We start from the raw sequence: 20,992 nt of genomic DNA on the forward strand, positions 1-20,992 counted from the left end.
ATTAGACAAGGTTTGGCTGAAAAGAAAAGAAAAGCTACAACTACAACTGGCATTAGACTTATTGATGAATTATCAGATACTGATAATGATGAGGGACCTATCTCTTTCAAGCTCAACGTGAAACTAGTGGAGGTTACTGGTACTTTTTCTGAGGATGCACAACCTGTTGTTGGAGATGATGCTCCAAAAAAAAGAGAAAGTTGATGAAGTTGGGTGACAAGCTTAAAGCTCAATAGGACAAAGTCAGGATGCAGACTAAACTTCATGCAACAACTGATCAATCAAAGCTTTATCCTGACAGTACAACATCATCAATTCCTGATGAGGTCATATCAGTTCCTGATCAAGCCAATCCTGACTCACCTTGAGCCAAATTTATCGAGGTCTCAATTGAGAGGTTGAGAGATTTAGCTAAGGAAGTTGGTTGTGACACTGCTGAAAAAAGGAAGGCTGAAATTACAAAGGTCTTCCAAAGAAAGAAATCAAATCTACAATCTCCACAGAAGGAGCATAGCACATAAAAACCACTTTCTCAAAGTAAAAGTGCAGTTGTTCAGTTTCCTATCCCACAAGAACCACTCTCTCAAAGTAAGAGTTCAGACATTCAACTCAATGGACAATTCCTGACAATGATCAAGGTGGTCCTGTCACTGTGGAAGCTGAGATTACAGAACATGTTCAACAAAAGGAAGCTAATCAAGAGCATTTGGCTAACTTGGATGCTGTGATCAGTGATTCTGTCTTTGAGGAAAGCCCACAAGGACCTTCAACTCAAAGTGTTGAAGCAGCTTCAAAACCTTCAGTCACACAAGAAACACCAGTTCAAAGTACTGATGCAGACAAGCTTGCCAATCCTGACCAGGGTCAAATCCTGACACAACAGTTTCTGATCCTGATGCAGTAATTCCTAACACCTCAATTCCTGATGCAGAGGTTGTACTTCTTACTTCTAAGAACAACACTGGAGCTATGTTGGTGACTCATTTATCTGCTCTACCCATGGATCCAACCACTATAGGTACACCTTTAACTCAATCTTCTACCATATCCGTTAGTATAACTATAAATAGACCCTTGCATGTGGATACCCCTATTTCTTTGACTGCAGACTACTCCTCTTTGCCACCTCTTATTTCTTTTTTGTGAGAAACTGAACTTTTCAAGTGAGAATGTGGGAAAAGATTTAGTGAAAAACAAAATTTCTGAGAGGCAGTCTCCTGTACTGACAAAAGGAAAGGTAGAATTGAGTGATAAATGTGAGAAAAATATTACTCTCAAAAGGAATATATGTGTGAGAAGTGATAAGATTAATTTAAAAGAAAAGAGAGACTTAGGTGTTCTTTATTCTTTTATTTCAGGTTCATTACAGGATACTGGGCCTTCTAAGTCAATTATTGATCTCAAATTTAAAGGCAAATTAGATGAGCCAGAACCTGATATTCCTGATGAGTTTGATGATGATTCTAATTCTGATTCTGATGGTGATGATACTACTGATGCACAACTCAAAGTTGCTATTGAGGCTTCTAAAATGTCTAACTATGGATCTTCATCAGGCCATGCTGCTCTTAATTCTCATAGAGCACATTAGTAGAATCATTCTTGGAGGTTGGCCAATGAAAGAATCTCAATGGATGTTTCTCACACTCTTGTAGATCATAATGTCAACTCTACTGCCAATTCTAAGCTTAAAACTGTGATGAAAGCTACAACAGTGCTAGTCAAAGGGATGCATTCTTATATTTCTGCATTGAAGGATTCAAATATTGATTTGAAATAAGACTTGTTGATCTTTATGTGACTATCAAGAGCATAAATAAGCACAATGGTTTGGTCAACAGGATGTTAAGTATAGAGTCTAAGCAAGAGCTGATGACTGAGAGATTGGTTACAATTGAAGCAACTCAACATGCCACAAATCAAAAGATGGATGTCATTTTCTCCTTGTTACAGGGTCTTGATGCCAAAAAGGGGGAGTTGGTAGCCAAGATAAAATGTGCATTTGAATCAGTATTGAGGAAAAATTATGGCAATCCTGATAATAATTGTGGAAATCAAGGTGCATGGACCTCTGATATTGTTGTGGTTAAATCTAGAACTAGAATTCAAACCCAAACTCAAACCATACAGTCAACTCATGTCTCTCAAGATGGTACACAGACTGTAAAAACTCAAACAGTTACTCACTCTCAGATCCCAGTGGAAAAGCAAACCGTGTCTACAATTCTTGATGAAAATAAAGTGATAATTGATAATCCTGATGATGCTCAGAGATATTACTGGACTTTCGAGACCAAGGCTGGTGCTAGCATAACTCTCTACCACAAGGATAAAAGAGTTGAGGAGTTATTTGAAAGGATAGCTCTCACTCATTTGGATGATGAATTTCCTGAAATGTCACAGGAAGAAATGTTCAAACAGCAGGAAGAATTTCTCAGTCAGTTGCAAACTTCAAATCAAGGTCCTTCTAGAGGAAGAGGAAGAGCTAGAGGACCTAGGAGTGGTAGGAGAGGTGGTAGCGGAAGGACTTCTAAAAATGATCAACAAGTTGTTGTTCATTCTCAAAGAAGAACAAGATCTAGTGGGGTCAGGATTGAAGAAATATCTGAGACATCTTAGTCTTAGACTCCCAAATTACATATTAATCCTATGTTTCTCAATCATGTACCTAGACCAATAGAGGTACCAAATCTAAATGTCTACTGAGAAGATCATGAGGAAGTTGAAGCACAGCTATCTAGAAGACCAAGACAACTGCAAATTGAAGCAGCTCCTGACAACATAACTGAAAATCCTGACATAGGAAATCCTGACACTGCTAATCCTGAAAATTCAGTTTCGGATCTGGACAGATGGTCTATTCCTGACTTGGTTAAAGATGGAGAAGAAGATGTCTTGGAGCATTTAAATCTACAAGTCTTGTCTTTTTATGTTGATTCTTATAATATTGAAATTGGTGAGAAAGCGAGAAGAGAAGAAGGGAAGATCAGAATAACCGTGAATAGATCAAATCAAGAATTCAAAAATATGCTATAGAGATCTGAAAGAAACAGATGGAGAAACACAGACATAAAAGAACTTAGAGAAAGAGCAGAGAGAAGAGAGAAGAGATTACTGCATTCCTAAAATCAAGCATAATTACAAGTGGGAGAAAATTCATGATTTGAAATGCAATAAGAAGATGAACTTTGTTTCAGAAGGAATAAGGGTGGAAAGATTATTTGAGTCCAGTACTTTGAACAGAAATAATGGTACACCTTCTTGGTTGATACAGGCTAAGAGCAGGAATTCAGCATCATGAAGCTGAACTGATAAATATAAGAATGGTAAATTTCACATTAGCTGATAGACCTGGTCAAGAAGTTACAGTTAATCATTTGGACATGCTTGAAGTTGTAAAAATCATTCTTGATAGACATGATGACTCAGAACCAAAACAGAAGATTTTGCTTAAGCTACATGGTGATCAAGTTCAAGTTCTTTCACTTGATGAACTAATGATGTTGACAACCAAAGAACTCAAATACATTAATTATTTGTTGAGGATTGAAAACCAAGCATCTAAGGAATGGTCAGGCATGATATTTTATATCATTAGAAAAAGGATCCTTGATAAAGGCATACTATACACTGGACACTATACTCCCACATACATGAATCTTAGATATAAGAAAGTGAACATGAGGAAGGGAGCAGCTGTATTTGAAACTGTGCTCACTCAAAGGCAAATAACTCTGAATCCTAATGGACTAAAGCCATGTTATGTGACACTGGATGATTTGATGATAGAAAGAACTCTAATTGGGATGCTGAGAGCTGCCATATATCAGTTGTCTGAAGAAACTGAATATGAGAGGAACTTGAAGAAAAGACTACAACAACTACTCTAGAAGAAGATAAATGATAGAGTGAAGACATTCGTTCAGAGATACTTCAGAGTTTATCAAGAGCCATGAAGATCAGCTTATGTACCTGAGTATGCTCTACAATCCTTGTATTCTATATTTAGTCTTTTATTTTTGGCATCAAACATTATTACATAATTTATGCTTATTCTACAAAGCATAATTGAGGGAGATTGTTAGAAAATATCCAAGTCAGAAATCAGGATTTGCTGGGATCAGGATCAGGATTTGTCAAAGGCAGCCAGGATCTGCTCAAGCGTAAGGATCTGCTCAGTCGTTAAGATCTGCATGCAATTAGGATTTGCATCAGGATACAGATTGTCAGGATATGACTGTACTACAGGATAAATCAAAATCTGTTAATTTGTACAGTCCCAACATTTGAGGAGTTTTATATAGTCGGTATCTGACTTATAGGATCACAGCTGTTGATTAAATATGTATAAAAACTAGATATATTATACTGTAACATATCTTGTAATTGATAGAGATTGATTTAGTAGCTGTGTAATATATAAACACATAATAGGTTACCACTATTGGTGAATTACTCGAGTATCATTGTAACCCAGCAGCTCTTAAGAATATTATTTTCTTGAGAGAGTTTTGTAACAGTTTATAAGAGATTAAATAAACTGTTATTTGATTCTATTACTTGTACTTTACTTCTTGATAATTGATTAGTTTGAATATTTGTATCCAACCCCCTTAAATAATTATTCTTTACTGGGTAACACTATCTTTTCAGTTTGAACTTTTGAAAATGGTAAAATTATCTGGACTAGGATTGCTTCAAAGCATGGAAAACTAATTCTATAAATTGCATGAAGAATGAACTTCTTTTCATATCAAACAAAGTAAGAATACAAAAGTTGATAAACATGAAGATGATCATTAAGATGATATTTATGTTTATTTTTGTTGGTATGTCCTTTAAGCCGAATATGGTTCAAGGAGGAAGATGCATCAAAATCAACAATGTGAAGGTTATTTATCAACTTCAAAACTTTCCAGGCTTTGGATATTATTGATCTTGAGGATACATATTACAACATACTTTTAGATTATGTCGATATAGAATACAGAATACATGTTTAAATTGTGCCCTAGAGGGTTTATATAGTACTCTCTAGGTGGTTATTAGCAAGACCAACTTTTCTAGCCTTGATTCTCTTCTCACATTTTAGAAAATGATATCTCACACTTATGTGCTTAGTCTCATGATGGACTTGATCATTGGATAAACAGATTGCACTGAGACTGTCACAATATACTGTAGCCTGATCATGATATAGACCCAAATCACTGACCAAACCTTTCAACCAGATTCCATCTTTTGTGGCTTCCGTCAATGCCATGTACTCTGCTTCTGTAGTATACAAAGTCACCGTAGATTACAGAGTAGCTTTCCAACTGACAATTGAACCACCCAGAGTGAAAGTATAAGCAGTCATAGATCTTCTATTGTCAACATCTCCAGCATAATCAGAGTTTGAAAACCCTGTCACCAAACACGTTATATCTGAAAGGAATATGTCCTAAGTCCAATCATGTATAAGGATTTAGGAATAACTTTTATGTAATCTGTTTTGATTTTATTGATATTAATAAAAGACTTGTTTTGTTTTTATTACGGGCTTTATCTATTTAAGTGTTTAAATAAGATATACCATAGTTTAGAGTAAAGCTTTTTATGGATTATGATGAGATCATAATAGTGAGACCTAAAAAGATGATAACTCTAAACTTAAATAGTTCCTGGTCATAGGATTACTAACTGGTAATTAATAATCCGCAAAGATCGGTACATACCATGCTTGCTTCATTATGAAGGATGTCTGTTCTCATAGACATTTGTGTGGTGACACTATAGCTAGTATGTAGGTGCTTATTATAGAATAAGTTCACTGAACATGACTCGCACAGCTGAACAACTGATGGAGTTCACTCACGTGTCAGCAGTTGTTCACATAGTGATAGTTGTACAAGTATCCTTAGACTTGAGGTCATCATAGTCATCTTGTGTACACTGAACTATGCTTTGGTTTAGTTCTTAGTCTTCAGGGACAATTATTAGGGCTCTTCTGGGTATAGGAATTTGTACACGAAGATAATGTATGATCAATAAAGGATCTACCCCTTCATGTGAAGGAAGCGAATGTTCAAGACTGATCCACTTATGCTAGTTCAGGAATCTCTGGCCAGAGTGAATGAAATTAGAAAGGAGTTTCTAATTTGCATAGAACTACGCATAGTAAATGGTAAGCAAGTGATTGAATTAGATAGGCTTGACACGAGATCCATGCCTTGTATTTAATCGGGACATTGTAGGGTAGAAGGAGTTTATTGTACGGTAACTATTCACTGAATAGGTTCTTGGTATTCTAAGCAGTGAATTCATATTATCCGGATAGTCGCGATATGTTGAGAAGCATCACTCACGATGTAGAATAAATGTGATTAATTAATTAATCATATTTAATAAATTAGAGAATTTATATAAATAATGATAAAATAGTTTTATTATTATTTATTTCTACTACCGGCTTAATATTGAACCTACAGGGTCACACCATAAAAAGAGAATGATTTAATGGTGGAGGAATTAATTAATAATGGCTAATAATTATTTATTTATGAAATAAATAATTATTTGGCAAATTTAATAATTGATTAAATGAGATTTAATTGATTATAAATTAATTAAGAAAAGTTCTTAATATTATTAATTAAAGGATTTAATTTTTGGAAATTAAATCGAGAGAGAGAATTATTTCTAAAGTGTTTAGAAAAAGGATTAATGATTAAAAGGTGTTTTAATTATTAATGAGAATAATAAATGGGATAATAATAATAATAATATTTATGGGAAAATTTCAGCTGAAAATTTTGCCTATAAATACACTATTATAGACCCTATTTTATTCTAACCCACATCAAACCCGAAACCCAAAAAGTTTGGAAAACCCAATTTTCTCCACCTCCTTCCTCCTCCTTAACATCGTTTTCTTGGTGGATATCAGTGGAGTGCTTCACACTTGAGGAGCAACTGCTAAGGATCTCTGATCATTGTCTCCGAATTATTTTTAAAGGTTAGATTCGATCCCTCGAATTTTTATTCACGATTTATATGCTTTTATTTGGATTTTGTATGTGTAAAAGTGTTTTGCCATGACCCCGCTGCGTTAAAAATCCAACAATATCACCTCCATAAATGAGACCAACATCAGATGTATCTTTTAAGTACCAAAACACCCTCTTCACAGCTTGTCAATGCTCATTTCCTGGATCACCCATGAACTTACTAAACAGCACTGACCATATTGTGCAAGACCGGGTCTAGTGTAGACCATTGCATATATCAAGCTTCCTACTGCACTAGCATAGGGAACTCGAGACATGTACTCCTTCTCCTCAGCAGACTTAGTACATGTAACTTCTTTTTTATAAGTGGATGACTCATCGGATTTAGGATCCACCTCTTCTGCAACCGGTAGTGCATATGCTACCAAATAATCAAAACCATATTTATTTGGATGCACCCCATAATTAACTCTTCTCGATCGATCAAGAGCCAAACTGTGCTAATTCACTACTAGTAATGATGAAACTGATGATTCTGATTTCGACTGTGGTTGTTGAACTTCCTGTTGTGGTTCACTCTCATCTTGAGTGACTCCCTACTCCACCTGTTTCTCAACACCACCACTTTCTGAATGAGGTCCCCGATTTATTAGATTACACGTTGTACTAACAACTTCTACCCAGAATCTTCTAGTTAGTCCATAATTAGAGAGCATGCACTTAGCTCTCTCCAGAAGTATCTGATTCATACGTTCTGCTACACCATTCTGTTGTGGTGTATCCCTGATTTTATGATGCCTAGAAATCTTCTCATTCTTGTGGAATTCATTAAACTCAGACGAGCAAAATTCCAAGCCATTATCAGTTCACAGCCTCTTAATCTTCTTCCCTGCTTGATTCTCCACTAACGCCTTCCACTGCTTGAAAATCTCAAAGGCTTCACTTTTATGCTTTATGATGAACACCCAAGTCATTCTTAAGAAATCACCAATCACTGACATAAAATATCTGTGACCTCTCCATCCAGGAAGGACCCCAACAATCAGAATGAATGTAATCAAGTGTGCCTTTTGTTATGTGTGTTGCTTTAGAAAACTCTTGTGATGTAGCTTTCCAAAAATACAATGTTCACAAAACTCAAGACCTGTGACCTTATGACCACAAAGAAGATCATCTTTTGACAGAACTTGCAGCCCCCTTTCACTCATGTGACCGAGCCTCATGTGCCACAACCTGTCCATGTTTTCCTCTTTAATTTCAGAGGACACAACAACAGAACCTTTTAACGTAGAAACTTGAAGAAGATACAAGGTACCATGTTTAACACCTTTCAGAATCACATTAGAACCCTTGCAAACATGTAGAACTCCACCTTCACCTTCAAAACTGAAACCCTTGTTGTCTAACATACTCAGAGATATCAGATTCTTCATCATCAGTGGGGCATGCCTAACATCATTCAATGTGCGGAAATTACCATCATGTGTCTGAAGTTTATTTGAGTCTATTACAACTGTCTCACAAACAAAACTGTTAGCTATAGAATTTTTCCCACCGTCTACTTGCTCGTAGGTTGTGAACCACTCTGTGCGCGGACATATATGGTAAGACACTCTAGAGTCAATAATCCACACATCAGAGTGATGCGTGTGATTAGAAATAACTAGAGCAATATCTTCTTCAGAATTATCACCTGCTACAGCAGCAGTACCTGCCAGTTTATCTTGTTGCTTCTTTTTCTTGGGACAATCAGATTTCTAGTGCCCCTTCTCTTTACAATAATTGCAGATATCATTAGATTTGGAACCCTTAGGAGCTGGTTTCTTGGATTTATTTTTCCCCGACTTTCCATGTCCTGTACTCCTAATGGCTACAAACCCATATTTGCACCTGTACCAGCCACCATATGACACATCTCTTTAGAATGAAGAGAAGATCTAGCCTCCTATAGAGAAATAGTATATTTACCAACAATAAACGATTGCACAAAATTCTCATATGATAATGATAAAGAAACTAACAGAATGAAAGCATCATCTTCATCTTCAACTTTAACATCAATATTATGCAATTACAATAAAATTGTGTTTAACTGATCTAAATGATCTTGAAGATGCGTACCTTCCTGAATTCGTAGACTAAACAGACGTTGATTCAGAAGCAACTTATTTGTTATAGATTTTTTCATGTAGAGATTTTCAAGTTTCAAGCATAAACCAGACGTGGTATCCTCCTCCGCAATTTCAATAATGATATCATCCCCTCAACCCCAAGTTTAATTTTACCCTTGCCATTCTTCTTGCCTTTATTTCCTTTCTTTCCATACTTCAGATATGAACTTCCTAAATTCTGCATTCCCTGTATTGGATGTATCCCACTACGAAAATCTCCCCTGCACCCCATCTCCACCTTGTCAGTGCCAATGCCCTCATGTCCAACCCCCACCATCCCAAACCCCTATTCAGGACCCGCCATCAGGGTCCTCCCCTATTCAGCCTCCACCAGTTCAGTCTCCACCAGCCCGACCTCCTCCGCCTCAGCCACCATTGGCCCAGACTCCTGCAGTTCAGCCTGCAGCGATAAGTCCCGTGGCTCAGCCTCTAACAATACAGATACCTCAAGCTTAGAGCCCATCAGTCCACTGTTGCGATCCTGGGGTATGGTATATAGGGTCATTGTATATAGTATTATATTCATAAACAGGTTTAAATATGGTGTGTGTGTTGTGTACCCCAAACTTCTGACCTGGGTTTGGAGGGCGCCACACATGTCCTGTAAAAAAAGAGCAAAAGAGATTAAAAAGGATTGTAAATTAAAAAAACTAATTGGAAAGAACATAAACAATAAATCAAGAAAGAGATGAATAATCTTGTTACCTGTAACTCTCTACTTCTTCTTCCTTTCCTGAATATTGATACCTAATTGTAGAACTTTGGTGTTTTTGTGTTATGTAACTCTAACTCGGTGTACTGCTTCCTGTGTTAATGATTGTGAATCTAAGGTGTTTACCGAAAAATTTGGGTTGGGCTGACATCAAAATATTTGAACCGGAACATATAAAAATATTGAATATTTTTTTTTACCCTGGGCTGCAGCCCACCACAGCCTTTGCTGTGCATCCGCCCCTGCAGTCCAGGCCTAACCTCTCAATCAACCTTCACCTGGTCCTAATTGGTTGAGTTACCAACAAATGGGAGCCTTTATGACCCAATAATAGCTGAGATTTAATATATAGTAAGAGTAAACTAGCTAATCTGGGAATGTAGGTCAGCCATGAAAGACAAATATTTACATAAGCAATTCTTATTTATATTCCATTACTGCTACATGAATTTGCATGTTTTTTGCAGATATTATAAAGAAATTGATGGTTTACCGAGTGCCAAAGCATTAGACTCTGTCCATACTTTTAAAGCATGTCCATAACTTGTAACTCTGGTATTACAACATATGACATACAATAATACAACACTGATACTACATCTTAATATCTCTAATTATTGAAACACAAAAAAGACGAGCATTGAAGCTTTGGTTGTAAGAAGACCAAGGTAAAAAAAAATTGATCGACAAGAAAAAAGAAGCTAGAATCGCTTCTGATAAGTTCTCACAATTTCAGTAGCCTGTCTTGCAGAAAATTCAAATGATATGTATTTTTAAGTTTATCTTAAGGCTTCTATTTCTATGGAAATGTACAACTGATATCTTGGGATTAAAACATTTTATCTCCTTTGGAAATTCAACCTCCCAATGGAAAATGCAAATATAGAAGCAAAAACAATAGGATACAAAATCATTATAATACCAACTATAGGTAGACGATCATGGTGAAATCCAAAATAATCTCTCAAAAATGCAGCCACCGTCTTGGTTTCTCCAAACACTGATATCTCTATCTCTATGTCACCATATTGGGAGGAGAGCATGCTATTCAGTGTCCAAGATGTTGGCATCAGATAATACAACCATAGCCACCACTTAGGGATTTGCTGTATATGTGACGTAATAAAAATCAGCTTCTTAATAATGTATACACTTAACATGCAAGTGACAAGAAACAAAGACTACAAAAACTTACTGGTTGGGGTATTATAAATCCGGAGAACAAGTTGAGCATTGTATAGGAGGAAGCGCTTAGAATTGAAGCTAGTGGGTAGTTTGGAGTCAATGAAACAAGCATCATTCCCATATAAGTAAAGTAGAGCAGTGTGCAGAACATGGAGTAGAAGTACCACAAAACCTTGTAAGCTGACCAATAGTATCCTATCATTGGATAGGTTATAATCACATATACAAGTGATTGGGCAAATAGATAAGGAACTTCAATTACCACCTGCAAAGTTAGTGCACATTCATAAAATATATTGCATTATACATCTCAAATTATGATTTAAAATTATATGCTAGATCATGCATGCGGACGTATGAGAGTGAGACCAATCCAGGTGTCAAAAAATAATTCAATAGAATCATATATTTATACCTGTGCAAGTGCATATGCGGACGGAGCATACATCCCAGCAAACCTTTCACGATATAAAACATTTCGTTCTGTGGTAACATATGGTATTACAGAAGAGGAATTGTTTATGCCACAGAATATTGTAGCGATAAACATCAGACCAAGTATATTGAACAAACTTTGCTGATTATCTCTGCAAAATGATGAGAAGTTCAGAGAAGTGAAGGAGCAATGTGACCTCAAGGAAGAGGCATGTTACACATATATGCAATCATGAACTTAATTACTTACATCTTCTTTCCTTGATCCCAGAACACTATACCAAAGAGAAAAGAAGAAAAGATCATATACACTGACCGCATCAAGTTATATGAGGGACTTCTCCAATAAGATAGATATTGTTTCCATAAGCAATTTTTGAACTGTCCCCAACCATTTTGCGAATAGCGAGTTGGAAAAAACAAAGCTTTTGAACCTGGAGGCGGCTTACTTAAAAGATTGACCTGTTCTTTGTTTACCCTAATATACACAAATAAGAGAAAGTGTGCATTATCAATAACTTATAACCTTGGAGCATAGAGTAAGAACAATGTAGACTGCATGCATAAGGTAAAGGTTTCCTTTTAGTTGATTCACCACATATGTTCGCATGATTACCTTTATATATCTAAGGAAAACCTTACATAATGAGAGGAAACAAATTCATCTATGTTACTCGGACTCTTCATTTTACCTTCGAGTACCCGTGTCGGACACTCGACACTTGGACATGGACACACGGAATTGGACACTTATTTTAGGCTAAAAACATGTATATTTTTCAAAATGTTGCCGAGTCCGATACTTGGACAAGTATTCATGTCGGACACTTCTAGCCGAGTCCGAGTAACATAGAAATTCATTGTAAAACAGCAAAATGAAAAAGGAGTGTTAGGAACTGAGCTTACTCGTGCAGAGCAGACCTCTGGTATACTTGCGCAAAATCTAGATCAAGTTCCAGTTCTGCAGATCTAGAAGTAACCTCTAACATCCATGTTGCTGGATTGTAGTTCTTTTTAATTTTTGGTACCCCTGATATTCCCTATATTATGCATCAATTAAGAATACTAGAAACAGATTCTAATAAACTGTGTGATAAATTATTTTTTAAAGATCGAACTGTTCATCTGGGAAATCTTACCTCATAGTATTCAATAACTTTACTTGAGTTTTGGCCTAGCGATCCAGAGTAGATTAAACATCCGCCAAATTTTAACAAAATTAGCTGCCAGCAAAAAATGTTCTCAATGCTTGTTTAAGTTTAGAAGTTTTTATGATGTAAATTTCTAAAGCTAATATTAGACTGGTACATAAGACTTATGCTACAACATTGATATTTCAGATTATAAACTGAATTTAAAAAATGTTAATGGTTGATGAGAATCAGGTACAGCAACCATATAGTACCATGAGAATAATAAGAAATCATTGTGGAAGATTTCACATCTGCAGCACTGGCCATTATACCACTATACAACAAAATTATTTAAAATACTTTGAGTAGTGTCTTACCTCGTCGAATGCTTCAAATATGTCAATACTAGGTTGGTGAATGGTGCATACAATTGTTCTTCCTGTATCAACCACATTTTTCACTGCCCTCATGACAATAGCAGCTGCCCTTGCATCCAATCCAGTTGTAGGTTCATCCATGAAGATAATGGAAGGGTTAGAAACTAGCTCCACAGCTATGGTTAGACGCTTGCGTTGCTCAGTTGATAAACCACTGACACCAGGAATTCCAACCAAGGCATCCTTTATTCCATCAAGCTCAAGAGTCTCAAGAACATCTTTCACAAAATACTGCGAATGTGCCCAACAAATTATAAAAAAAGACATTTGAAAATAACGATGCAGGGAGAACCACAATTCCAACTTAAGAGATAAAGATCGTACTCGTTTTGTTTTTGCATCAATTTGAGGATGAAGGCGTAGCCAAGCAGAAAAAGTTACTGATTCTTCGATAGTAACCTGCGGAGAATGTATGTCAGTTTGCTCGCAATATCCTGAAATCCTAGAAAAGGTCTCTTGGATCTTAGGGTACCCTCCAATCGTAATTTCTCCTTTAATCGTGCCACCAGTTTTTCTTCCAGCAAGAACATCAAGAAGTGTTGTTTTCCCAGCTCCACTGACACCCATCAATGCTGTAAGAACCCCAGGTCTGAGTACACCAGTAATGTCATGAAGAAGTTGAAGCTTTTTTGCACTGAAACCACGCTCCCTCATTTCCTAAGATTATAAAGAAGAAAAAGTAGCAAAATAACCTAAGTCTTCACCAGATGTACAGCCAATAACCAATATTAACGAGACTGGGTTCTATACTTACCAAAGGTGTGTCAACGTGGTATTGCACATCTTGGAATGCTATGCTAATGGGTTCGAAAGGTAGAGCCATTTTTTCTGTGAATTTAAGTTACTATTTTAGGAAACAAATCAGCAAAAATATAACATAAGAACCTTTTTTGATTAATAGCTAACCTCTGTTTCTTGATTTCTCTTGAACATGGTTATCAGGGTTAGTAAATTCTTCATTTCCTTGTACTGGTGATAGCTTTTCACTTGAAAAAATAGCACGAGAACCAGGAGCTGGTTGAAGTTTAAAAATGCAGTAAGTATCTATTCGTGTTCAAGTAGATAGCTTAGAAAACAAACTTACGCTTTAAGAAACTCAAGGCCAATACAAATCCAATATTGAAAAATAAAATGAAGCCAAATAAGGCTCCAATTGATATCCAAAAGAAGTTTTCAGTAAAGTCCAAGCCGCGGTTCTCAAGTGTTTGTAGCCCTATAGTTGTGTATGTCGAACCACTCTACAGAAAAAATTGGAACTGAGAGAATCAGTATATAACTCAATGTTGAGAATTTAACAATGTCATGCAACAGATATATAAAGTCTTGATGCTTAATAGAACCATGTAATAGAATAATCCTCTATTGTGTCTTTTTTTACCTGGATGATTTTAATCATGTCAAAGTATGAAATTCTTTCAAGTGCAAGACTGGGACTATTGTGTTACACAAGTACTGAGTTAATGCTTGAGGTGTAGTCTATAGACCTTGAGTGCTACTGTACTACATTATCATTAATATCGAGTTGGATGTTCCCACACATAGTATAGATAAATTTAAAAAGAACTCTCCAAGACATATGTATAGTATCTCTGCATCTGATATTGAAAACACAAGATCAAACAACAAAAAAAGGTGACCTTTAAAGAGGAAAATGCATAGTTTGACCATAAAAGGGGCTTGTGACTTTAAAATAAATCAGACCAGTAGTTATGTGAAAACTGTTCCTATTTGAGGCAACTATTTTTAATTATGATATCAGCTGATCTTGGCATTCATGAGATTTATGAATGTAACAAAGGATGGGGATTCGGATTAATCCTGTCACTTAAATAACATGTTTTTATATATTTAACTGGCAGACCTTTTATTAACATGATGAGATACATGAGCAGACCCATCAATGACTATTACCTTTTGCCATCGCGGAGCAAGAAATTCATTTACAGTAAGCCCTATTTGTCCATATGCTAGTGGAGAGAACCAAAATGCCCAATTCAGCCAAACTGGCATGGAGGCTGCAACACAAACCAAAATGAAGTTTAGTTCGGAGAGATGCATATGTAAATTCAAAACTAATTGTGCATCTTACATTTGGGGATAATGAAGCCACCAAATAGCAATACAAGTAATACTGTCAAGCTACCAGCTGTTGTCGAAACAACAATATTCTGGCAGAGTGATGCCACAAAGCGAAACATGGATACTGATGTCCAGTGCACGGAAAATAGTAAAAGTAGATGCCGGAAAAACCTACAGATTCGGATGATAATAGGAAGTAGGTAAATTAAAAAATGATTAAGAGTATAAATTAAAATACCTGGAAACTAAAATGATGAGAAGCATTTCGTTTCAAACTCACCTCCCTGGCTCAGGGCTGTATCCAATGATATAGTAAGTTAGTGTTACCCAGATAAGAGATTCCAAGAGAGAAAGTGGAATCTTCAGAATGGCAGCTGGAATTGCATATCCCCAGGCAGGGTAAAAACGCAGGTCTCTTTGTTTATAAAAAATTGAAAGTCTCGATACTGTCATGAACAGCTCTGGAAGTCCATCAACTAGAAGGATGGCGAGAGAGTAGAAGAGTGCACCCAAATATTTGTTGGCATGAACAACATCAATATCCATTCCGGTACGTAAAAATACAGTCATTGTAATAGATGCAATAATGATTAGCTGCATGAAAGAAATCAGATATTTTTTCTTAATACATTATAAGCAGTTACATAACTAGATAAGAATTTATGTTGGGAGGACTATTGTCAAATATTTACGATCCATTAAAGTTCCTTATTAAAACCTAAAGGTTTTAAAGAATAGAAGTTATCAACTTATCAATATCAAGATAGTGTTTAGGAGAGATCTTGACTTCAAACCCAACATTTGTTCCCCAATTTTCTCAAGAAAAAAAAAATAAAAAATATGGACACTAGGTTTGAATGTACCCCCAAAAAGGGTTTCTAGTTATTTACACTTAAGAGTCTTAGGGTTAAAGATATATGGTCCTATTAAGCCCCTCTACTGAGAAGTTATGGCTTAGGAGTCTTCTTAACAAATGAATTGTAGTATTGTACAAGAAAACCTTGCTAACTAAATTAGAGATTTCTGACAGATGATAATAGAACAAAAGTACAGAAGGCAACCTGAACTGATTTGAAAATATAAATGAAAGAGTTCCTCCTCATGAGAAGAAATTCCCTAGACATGCATGCTTTAAAAAGATTCCATTTTGAAATAGAATATCTGTTAAACGAAATAGAATCATCGTGGATTTTTGACTTCAAAAATGCTTCGGATATCTCCTCTTCTAATTTTTTCCCAAATGGAGATTCCTTGAACTTTTCAGAAAATGTGGCGGCAGAAACATAAGTATACGCATGCTCTGTTCTGTACCAATACTGTGCTTGGTCTTTCCTCGAGATAATCTGCCAAACATTCAAAAACATCAGCAGTGTCCATTGTGGATAAAAAAAAATACTATTAAGCTTTGATGAAGTTACCTCCTGGAGAAAGTCAGCTACCCCTTTCCTTTCAGGACACCTAAAGCCGCAGCTCTCAAAAAATTCCAAAATATGAATACGGGGTCCGTGAAATACAATTTTCCCTTCTGCCATCAACATAACATCATCAAAAATATCATAAGTTTCTGGTGCTGGCTGAAGAAGTGAGACAAGTATTGTAGCATCAGTGATGTGAGCCAGCTGCTGGAGACAAGAAATTATCTGATAGGTAGTAGAGCTGTCTAAACCATTCGATATCTCATCCATGAACAAAGCTTTTGTGGGGCCAACAATCATCTCACCTAAAAATTCCGTAGATACTTAGTTGTAACCGTTATTCATATTACTTAACATAAAAAACCTTTATTCATATTCTTAAATGCAATTACAATGACGTTTGCTAGAAACATATATGTGATATGATGATTTAGATAGTGGAAAATCTACACTACCGGTAAATTTACCAAAAACGTACTTAAATACCTGTCGTCAATCGTTTTTTCTGACCACCAGAAATGCCTCTTTTCATCGCGTCCCCTACTAGTACATCAGCGCAAACATCAAGACTGAGAATCTGCAAATCCATGGTAAAATCAATTGACATGCATTGTCTAATTCGAGAAACTATGTTTGAATTTTGTAAGAAGTAATATTACTTTTAAAATGTAGTTGGTCTGGACAGTCGCATTTTGTCCTTCAACAGATATCGCCTGAGAAATATTAGCAAATATAAAAGGGCTCCAGGCACAGGGACTGAATGCAAGAAAAATATAGTCTACACACTCAATTTTATATTCAATTTTTTGTTCTTGCAGATACAATCTTACAAATAACCAAATTGAGAATAAGATCAACTTCACGAGAGGATCAGTGTATCTTATTCCTTTCTATTTGGAATTATGTAACTTCAATGAATTTCTTTTCTCACAAGTCATCGACTAAGACTCTAAGAGTATTTACACAAATAATCATTCATGCTTCATGCTCCAAAAAAAATTAAAAATTACATTAGGTTCGAATGATCATGTGTGCTAAACAAAGTACAGTAATCTACTCCTCAGGAAAGTGTCTGCTGACTCTATAAATCGAACAGGGGGTAGAGTTTACAGTACCTTCATATACATATCTATATCTGGATCCGGAAGAACTCCTGCGTCTTTTTCCCTTCTGCTAACTTCAGCCATTATCTCTAAGCAAGGAGATAAACAAGTATTACCCACTATATATTTATAAGTATTAGAAAAACCTGATATAGAGGCCAGTATAGAACAATATTGTAAGTTGTAACCGTGCTGCGATCAAAGAGGTTACCTGCTCTCCTTCCAACACCCTGACATCGGGCTGAAAAATCAAGTGTTTCTCTAACTGTCATTTCAGGAATATGTAAATCATTTTGACTTATATAAGCAGATGTTTTCTGGGGAACAAACTCTTCAAGTTTGTATCCATTGTATGAAATATCGCCAATGATCTGTAGAAATAAATTTGGATAAGAAACTCATGAAAAAAGATGATTACTATTGTGTAAACTGACTCTGCAGTATAGCCAAATTAGAACTCAAACTCCTATTTCGGGGGGGGGGGGTGTTCTAGACCTCTGACTTGGCATTAACAAGTTGGTTTAGCAAATGCATTTATTAAAATCTCAACTCTTTCTTATTACAAGATTTACACAGGACCGAATGATCAGTAAACTGAGGTAAGAGATGTTGTGGTCATGTTCATCTGATTGCAGTTGTGTCGATAAGAAACTGCAGCTGAATCATCTTCTGTCAGCTCAGAATTAATAGCTCCTACAGGCATGTGATTTGTAACCACAAATGTATCTGCCAAAAGTCCAGCGACCCGTATATAATATTAAACAGAAAAGTCTAAACCATAAGAAATTTTACTAGTGAAATTTTCTAAGAGGAAGTCCATAGATGACATGTATAACAGTTGGAAAACTATTACAGAATAAAACAGCAGAATCCAGAATGCTGCATGTTCTCACAAAATTAAAAAAAAAAACTCTCAAGATTCTTTTCCACTTGTGCACATTTTCTTCATACACTTAATTCTAAATATTTGTTTGGTTTTAAATATATAGTGCAATCAGAACAGCCCCAGTGTTCTATAACGATTGTAGCACAGAGTAAGGAACCTTTAGTGATTTGTCAAGATTTCCCGAAAGTGCTTTTAATAAAGAGGTCTTCCCACAACCCGGAGGTCCAAGTAGTAAGGTTATTCTGCAAAAATATATATTCATATACATAAATTAGATAATCTGAGAGGCTCCAAGTCAATTATCCTTGTTAAGAGATTCATAAACTAGAGGAATTTTTGTCAATTCCATTTGAGCATATCAACAAAAACACTATGATTGCAAACAACCAATAATTTATGTAAATATGATGGTACATATAAGCCTCTAATTAATAAAACAGTCCCATTTGAGTTTTTTTTGTGTCTGTATAAACCTTGTGATTGTCATATGCATTTATGATTACTTGACTTGAATATGAAGTAGTTTATACATTAAGAAGTTTCCAGATTTGTTTAGCAAAAAAATAAGGTTTCAGATTTAATACATGAAAGTTGGCGAGGGACGAGGGAGTCACAACTAACAAAATTTTCCAGATGCAGTACATGATATTTGAAATGATGCTGTATGAGTTGATTGTTAAAGTTTGTATGCATAATGCATTTTATGTGACTTAAAAGCACCAAAGGAGAATAAAATGTGTGATTGTTCTGCATGATGCATATTGGAAATTAAAAGAGGTCAAAATTTGGAAGAGTTAATATGACAATTATATTAGAAGCAGTAACGAAAACAGAAGACATTTTCTGGTAGTGGAAGTAACCCTTGCTACTTTTGGAAGCAATAGATAATTCCTGGTAACGGTCTCTATTGAATTTAACTGGCTATAGTTAGTTTGGTAAGCTCGGTTGTACCTTCCAGGCTTAACGATGCCACTGACATCATCAATGATACTTATTTTGGCTTCTTTCGACTTCAATCCCGCTATCTTAGAACACTCCTGTTAAACTTTCAATTTAAGATTAAAAAAGCAAATAAAGTTGCTCGTAAATGTTAGGCGAACATGAAACAACATAATGACTGTAGGTTAAATATATGTTTAGCTATGTATCCGAGAAGAGGTGAGAGTGATTTATTAGGTATTATAACTTTTGGCATTTTTGTTTTTCGGGCAATAAATGATGGGAATGAAGAACAATACATAGAAAGAGAAAGTACAAAGTGGTTCATCTTAAACCTCTATATTTATGTTGCAAAAAATTAGAGACTTACAGAAATTGTTCTTTTCAAAGAATTCCATAAAGTTGGCAGCGGCTTGCCATGAACCAGCTCGCATGCTGCTTCCACATGAATATTTCTATATCTCACCTCAACAGTAGGTAACTTCACACCGACTCTGCAGTCAATAATTTGAATATAAATAGAACCATAGTAATGTGCTACCATGCCATATTAATCTCAGTACAAAAAGAGTTCTTAGTTCTCACTTGTTTATTCTTTTTTTAAGTTTGTGCAACAACCGTAGATTATCCTTTTCAGTGTTCTTGATGAGCCTCTCAATGAACATATGACGTTCTTCAGGACCAAGCTTAGTAACATCAATAACCCGCATCCCCTTGGCATCAGGTATATCTTCATCATCTTCATTAAACAAAGATGACCTCAAGCGTTCAAAAGTAGGCAATCTATCAATCTCAGCCCACAATCTCAGTCGCTCATCATCAGCATTGTCTGCCAAAGAACTTGAGGTTGTGTTGTGTTGGAAACTAGATGTAAGCTTTCGGAAAGATGATCTCAGGCTTCTTCCAAAATCTGAGAGATCATTTTTTAGCGACTCTATCTCGTCTATACCAACTAACTGAGCCATTATGGATGACCTTAAAGAGCTTCAAGTTAGCTCTGATAGGAAGAGAAGACAGGGATATGCAGAAGTGTATACATTTATTATAGTAGCTTCTCATAAGAGGCCACAAGTATTTAAGGGCAAGAAAATGCATCACCATACTTATTTTATATTAAAGATAATATCTAACTCTAATACCTAACAATCTTTTAAAAAATAATATTAAAAAAACTGTGATTTAGGACATCGATTACATCGATCTATGCAAATGTGTGCAGGGATGTGTAGTGTGTGTTTGTTTTGTGTGATGATGTAAAGCCATATCGGTAACAGGGAATGCATACTCCTAAATTTTTGTATAGTGGAGTCAAGTACATTTCACAAACTGCGCTGCAGAACATCAGTTCCCTGTTTAAGTGTGTGCAGCCCTGTACAGAGTGTCTTAAAAGTCTGTGTTTAGACACTCTTTTTAATAAATTGCTTAATTTAGAGTTAGTACAAGCTTGTTTAAAACAATTATCTTCAGAGTTGGTATTGTGAGTGGGATATTATAATTTTTCTCGAGTT

The 20,992-nt window shown here is 35.8% G+C and overlaps 1 protein-coding gene across 1 annotated transcript; it reads right to left on the reverse strand.

Moving 5' to 3' along the window:
• Nucleotides 1–10,680: 10,680 nt before the first annotated feature.
• Nucleotides 10,681–20,694, reverse strand: LOC141667040 (pleiotropic drug resistance protein 3-like). Its single transcript, XM_074473350.1, has 24 exons — nt 20,070–20,694; nt 19,855–19,978; nt 19,497–19,582; nt 18,703–18,787; nt 17,871–18,030; nt 17,672–17,748; nt 17,216–17,269; nt 17,043–17,133; nt 16,560–16,861; nt 16,203–16,484; nt 15,422–15,735; nt 15,152–15,312; nt 14,974–15,077; nt 14,147–14,300; nt 13,969–14,076; nt 13,817–13,890; nt 13,387–13,719; nt 13,003–13,293; nt 12,632–12,715; nt 12,399–12,532; nt 11,743–11,970; nt 11,473–11,644; nt 11,068–11,322; nt 10,681–10,978 (listed from the first exon to the last, which is right to left on the reverse strand). Exons 1-24 carry the CDS (start codon nt 20,447–20,449, stop codon nt 10,712–10,714), a joined length of 4,320 nt encoding a protein of 1,439 aa, XP_074329451.1. The 5' UTR covers nt 20,450–20,694; the 3' UTR covers nt 10,681–10,711.
• Nucleotides 20,695–20,992: the final 298 nt, after the last annotated feature.

This window comes from Apium graveolens, chromosome 6 (genome assembly GCF_009905375.1).
Source record: "Apium graveolens cultivar Ventura chromosome 6, ASM990537v1, whole genome shotgun sequence".
NCBI lineage: Eukaryota > Viridiplantae > Streptophyta > Magnoliopsida > Apiales > Apiaceae > Apium > Apium graveolens.